At 45.6% G+C, this 6,114-nt stretch overlaps 1 protein-coding gene across 1 annotated transcript; it reads right to left on the reverse strand.

Annotated features, from left to right (window-relative positions):
- Positions 1-993: 993 nt before the first annotated feature.
- Positions 994-3,725, reverse strand: LOC119116132 (neutral cholesterol ester hydrolase 1-like). Its single transcript, XM_037241320.1, has 6 exons — positions 3,560-3,725; positions 2,693-2,930; positions 2,388-2,457; positions 2,151-2,322; positions 1,742-2,060; positions 994-1,558 (listed from the first exon to the last, which is right to left on the reverse strand). Exons 1-6 carry the CDS (start codon positions 3,710-3,712, stop codon positions 1,263-1,265), a joined length of 1,248 nt encoding a protein of 415 aa, XP_037097215.1. The 5' UTR covers positions 3,713-3,725; the 3' UTR covers positions 994-1,262.
- Between the last annotated feature and the right edge of the window lie 2,389 nt (positions 3,726-6,114).

The raw sequence follows: 6,114 nt of genomic DNA on the forward strand, positions 1-6,114 counted from the left end.
ATTTATGTGAGCTGTAAGCTTTACAACGTGTTTTGAGATCAACGGAAAAAAATTAACAACTGAAATCATGTTTGCAAAAGTGTGCACACCCTCATACCTTCTTTTTTTCTCTCCAATTTTAACAGGTCATATTAACGGTAGGGCAAATTTGATCTTGGTTATTTTCTCTTTTATATCACAGATTTTTTTTTTTATCCACTTCACTTGAAAGTAGAGCCGGACATAATAAGTCAGGGCCTCAACGTTATTGAGTGAGTCACTTCCGAGGTCTGTCGGGAGGGAAGGAGGTGATAAGCCAGGAACGTTTCCCCCTCGGGGAGGGAAGTTGACACCCTGAGAGAACCCCCCCGTTCTCACACACACACATTGTGGGAGCGAGTTAGGACGTGTGTTGCAACGTCGAAAACATCCCAAAGAATGAACAATATGAACGCTTTAAAACAAGTGGATAACATCGTGAAAATTTTGTGGCACCTGTGGGATGAGCAAGTCGGTCAATATTTTTCTTATATTCCTTGAATCACTCCCCCTTAAAAATGTTGAACAGAATTTTATTCTCCATTATCCAAACAAATAGGCCTCAATGTCTTTTCAACCTTTATAAAAATACATATTTTACATCTGTCCCGCTTTGATATTTTTAGCAATACCTAATCAAAATATTCACGCTAGTAAGAGCAAATATTTTTCATTAAAATTCTGTTATCATTTACATTAATTACACACCCATAATTGATATGTCTATCAGCATACCAAAAACGTTGTCCCTTCAAACCAAGCGCTCCCTCCAGTTACATTCGGACATCTTTTGGCTCATGTCCAACCAGACATCATGTTCACAAATTGGATTGGAAGATTCTTTCCGTTACCTCCCCCGAGGCTCGCTCGCTTCCTGGGAAAGTCACGGAACACAAAAGATTCCTTGACTCTGCTTTGTCAACTGTAGGAATTTCTGATTGATATAACAGAAATGCCACTTTAAAAAAGGACAACATTTGTGTATATAGTTTTTTTTATTATTAAACCAGAGTACAGAAATATATCTTATTATATTTTAATACTAAAATGGGAAATATCCCCTCGACTGCAAAGGCTTTGCACCAAACAAGGTCCGTGTATTTTTTTCCTTAAGATAATGTCAAATCATCTTTGATCCTGCTTTTTACGCCTACAAAAAGTGTTTTATAATACAAATTTTTGGGCCTGATTATTGATCAAATATATTTTCAGATGATACGTTTGGAAAGATGAAGTTGAAGCCCCTACAAGTTGTCGCGTAGCCACCGGACATAGTCCGCAAAGGCCCTCACCCCGACGTCGAACGCGAAGGGCCACATGGTGAGACTGAAACATGCGTGAAATCCGTCCGAGTAGTTCTCGGCCGTGACTGGCACACCGGCTTCGTTCAAACGGCGCGCATACATCAGGCCATCGTCTCGCAGCACGTCGTGCTCGCACGTCATGATGTAGGCCCGTGGGCACTTGGCTAGAACCTCGGGTCCGGCCAAGAGAGGCGCTGCACGCACGTCTAGCAGACCTGGAACCTCATCCAGAATTCCTGCATGGGGCAGAATTTCAGTTGTTTACATTGAATTTTTATTTTTTTGCAGTCAAAAAAGTGAAATTAAGGTTCCACAGTATTTCTGTATTACACCACCCTCTGGTGGCCAAAGTGCGAAATTGAAGACCTGGCACTTAAAGACTCATTGTATCATCTTGAAATGAATCAACCGTTCCATACTTTCCATCCTACGCGGCCCCTCGCCACGTACTGGCAAGTAGTCATTGCGGTGCTTCGGCCGAAGGAGGGCGGTCCAATCCAGGCGAGCCATCAGCTCCGGCGCCACGTTGGAGCTGTGTTGGTTGGCGAAGAAGTGTGACTTAAGGGAGAGGTCGGCACCCAGGTATTGCAGCCAAAACTGGACCATGGCCGAACGGTTGAGGATGACCATGTCTCGGTTTTGCTGATAGGACGGCGTGTTGAAGTCCAGAGCCTGAAGGACCGGGTAGATCAAAGCCTGCACGCTGAACTTCACCCTCATGCTGTCATCCATGGCAATCTGAACAACAAGACATCCCATTTTGCAGAGAAAAACTGATTAAGGATTTTTTTTTCGTGTCTAATCTCTTCCAAAATGTTCCCACCATACCTCTTGAGCGATGGCGGCCGATAGGTTGCCGCCGGCGCTGTCCCCCGACACGGCGACACGCTGCGGATCCACGCCGTACTCGGCCAGCACCTCCGGGGATAGGAAGTGCTTGGCGGCCGCGAGGCAGTCCAGGTACGGCGTCGGGAAGCGGCTCTCGGGATACAGACGATAACTTGGCGGTGGGAACAAGACGTGCCGTTGAAAAATAAGAAAAACTCTTGAAAGTTTAAGACTTACTCGACTGAAACCACAACCATGTCGAGTTCTTTGGACATTTTGCGGCTTCCTTGATCGTACGCGCCGTCCCCTGGGGAACAACACACAACTGACGTTTTGCTCATGAATACAAAATTCAATGTTCTTTCGGATTTTGGCAGAGAAGTGTGCTTGAACAGCATCTGTCGGCATCACAGATGACTTTAAGGTAGAGGTTAGGGTGCCTCAGGGATCAACTCTAAGCCCCTTTATCTTTGCAATAGTGATGGATGGAATATAAATGTGTGTGTGTGAATAAGAGAGCTAGACGAGGAAGAGCGACTGACTGGGACTGCCGTAGGCCCAGCCTCCTCCATGGATGTAGAGCAGACCCCTCCTCAGCTGCCCTTCAGTCTGGGGCTGGTAAATGCGCACGGGGACGCCGTCGAAAGCCACGTCGCTGACCGCCAAGTAGCCCGCATCAGGCCCGGCTGTCAACTTCTTAACGGTGCCCTCCAGGCGCTTGGAAGTCCTTCGGCTGGCCGTGATGTGGTGGCCCAAGCCCAGCCACTCCATCGCACGCGCCTGAAGGGGAACATAATTATTTATTCATTATTTTTGCAGGAAATTCCACATTGGCACGGCATCCAGACAAAGTGTGCCCATATGGTTGTAATGGTAGACTTTCACCTGCAAAGCTTGTGACGCAATGAGGAGCAAAGGTGAACATTGACGGGAAGTTAGTGATGCAAACCTGACTTGGCTTTCTCAACGGCAAAATGCTGCTTTCTTCACTTAAGCTTTATTGCGCAACGCCTTCTATTTGTGGTTAGGATTGGAACCCTGGCAAACTGATCTTACATCTCACGAGTATTTTCATTTGTGTTTGCTTAGACTTAGACGTGTGTGTTCACTATTTGCATAAGATGGAAATTTTACATAGCACACATGGAACATGTAAAAAAATAGAGCATTGAGGCAATATCGGGAAAATAGTAAATAATTCATATGCCTTTGCAGGGAGTTCTCGGTTTACAACGGTCTTGCAAAGCAACCCTCGTGACTGCTAACAAGTTTGCAAAAAGTGTGTGAAGGCACGCTTACCGACCAACCAACTTATTTCTATTCTCATTTGATTATTTGGCAAGAAAAAATGCAAGACTGGAACAGACAATTTCCAGACTCAAACCTCCTTGAATTATTTTTAAACTCACCAGGCGTATGACAGTTTTGATCATGTCATCTAACAGCCAAAGTTTCCATTGCTGCCGAATAGCGGCAGGCAGCGGCTTGTACAAGCAGAAGCGCACAGCCGCGGCCAGCGAAGCGGCCAGCGAAGCGGCGATGACCGCCGACAGCAACCACATCTCGGCTGCGCTGCGGAAGGAAAAGGTGACGAAAGCAAAGGTAACAGAGAAAGAGGAGTGGCCAAACCAGTTTCAAATACTTTCATGAAGAACTTCATAATTAATCAAATATAATAATTAGAATAGCCTGTGGGAGTAAACTTTATAGTGCATCGTTTTAAAATCCACAACGTGTTTCTGTGGATGTTCATCTGGCTTTTGACACATTTAACGGGCTTCATTTGACTTTTTTTTTTTTTACCTGACTGCTTTTATTTGAAACGGTACAAAGGGGAACATCCGGGACTTTGACTTTTAAAAATAGTTGTAGTATACGTTGTCGCCACACGAGGGCAGAATACAACTGTTGATCGGTTTATTTGAGTTGATTAGAATTTTTTTGTATGAATCTTTTATTGGCATTTTTATGCTTAACACCTTCAACTATAATGTATTTAGTGTATTTCTTCATTCATTTCATTTGGTGTATTTTCTAATCTTTTTCAAGGCAAGTTAGAAAATGTTTTAGGTTGTTTTATTGCAATTTACAAAGACATGCAATAAGACTGGTGTGGTCTATAACATTTATTTTTTTTTTTTTTACAACAATGCCAGCAATAATTAGGGGTAATAAAGCCGGTGCCACTCTTGCACTCCCTTCCCACGGGTTCACTCCAGTTCTGCATCCCTGGTGATTTCCACAAAAACAGCGACGACGAAGGCCTGACCCCGGCCACTGACGGATTTTCCAAAACAAGCTCCAGCGGGACGGCCCGGCCGACCGTGTCAGATTAACCTCTGGGGCTCCCGGAGGAGGTCCACTCCAACATTTAGATACCGAACACTGTCATAAAGTCAGCTAAAAAAGGAATCCAAAGTGAGGGTGGTTGGACCTTTGGCCGAGTTGTGATGTCGAACAAATTCCATTGTGGATGTTAAGTGTATTTCATGACCTCGCGTTAGCTTTCATAATCCACAGTTTTGTTCTCCTACGTCCCATGTTCTTGTCCTGCTTTTTGTTTCTACATGTTCTCATCGATGCCGTTCCTCGTTTCAACCAATCAGTTGCCTGGGCCGCTTGTGTCTCGTCCAAGTGGAGCTCGTCTTTTTGCTTGTTGTTACTGTCAGTCGCCATTTTCCTCCAAGTCATGACACGGTGAGTCTTTTGTTTGTTACACTACTTTGGTATTGAATGACTTTTTTGATCTGATTAAAAAAAAAAAAAAAGTTATACAAGCGCTTTGGCCTGTCCCAGCATGACGTGCAGTGTTTGTGCGGCTATATTTGAAACCCTAAGCAAGACTGCACGCTGCACCCAAGATCCGTTTCCCGAAGCTGCAAGCAGATGCCAAAAATGTGTCCGAATAGGAGAGTCAGCGGAATGCTAAGAGTTTAAACTTGAATGCGATATATACGTGTCTGCCGAGCGTAAAAAAATGGCGTCTCCCTGTAGTCTGCGGTACGGAGGCCCCAATGTCGGGGGAGGCCTCGACTGGAATTACACTTAATGGTCATTTAACGCCACTAAATACAGGAGGCACGCGTTCTGGGTTTCTGTTTCAGGCTGCCTTGCGACCCCCCTCCCTCCTCATTTTTGCACGCCGAAATGAATAAACATCTTTGATGATGATTTTATTCAACACCCCATCAAAAGCAAATGGCATACTTCGGTCATCAACCGCAAAACGGGATTTTAATATTCCAAATTTCAATTTTCTCTAGTTGACTGAGCGGAACGAGGCTTTGAAGCTGAGTATTGTGCGACCATGCGGGTTATTGTGTATTAGCCCATTGGGGAAACTGGTAAACAACTTAATTCAATTGAGTGGATCAAACATGAGACGAGGAGTAAGAAATTTAAAAAAGAAATCAGCAGTGGAGAATTGTGGCGTGTGCATTATGTGTGGTCCGTTGCACGGGGCGGTTGTTAAAAACATAAATTGACATGAACCGTCAGGATTGTTGTCGTCGTCACTGGAGCAGGCATCACTGCTAACACAAATTTGGGAAAATCCATCCGTCCAAGTTGGGGGTCGGACAGGGCCCGATGAGGCCGACTGCATGCCTCAGCCCTGACCTTTGACCTTGTTGTGCCCGGGAGGAGGGGGGGGGGACATTTCGAGCTGTGAAAGTCATCACAGGGGAAGAGTAGGAGGTTGCTGGGAAGACACAACATACAACCCCACGGTCCGTTTCCTTTGCAGCCCTCTCCGCACCCCCTTCCCAAATCGGATACCGATGTTCGGTCAACCCCCCCGCCCCCACCTTAAGCTGTCAAGCTGGACGCGGCCTCCCCGTTTGGCTTCAGCTGCTGTGCAGACACCACGACAAGAAGCAGCTGTTGCAGCAACAGCACTGCAAGCTGACATGTGGCGGCTTACCTCCGGGATGCACTTTGACATTTTAAAGATGGTGCTTTGGAG

The sequence above is a fragment of the Syngnathus acus genome, chromosome 22, assembly GCF_901709675.1.
Source record: "Syngnathus acus chromosome 22, fSynAcu1.2, whole genome shotgun sequence".
NCBI classification, from domain to species: Eukaryota; Metazoa; Chordata; class Actinopteri; order Syngnathiformes; family Syngnathidae; genus Syngnathus; species Syngnathus acus.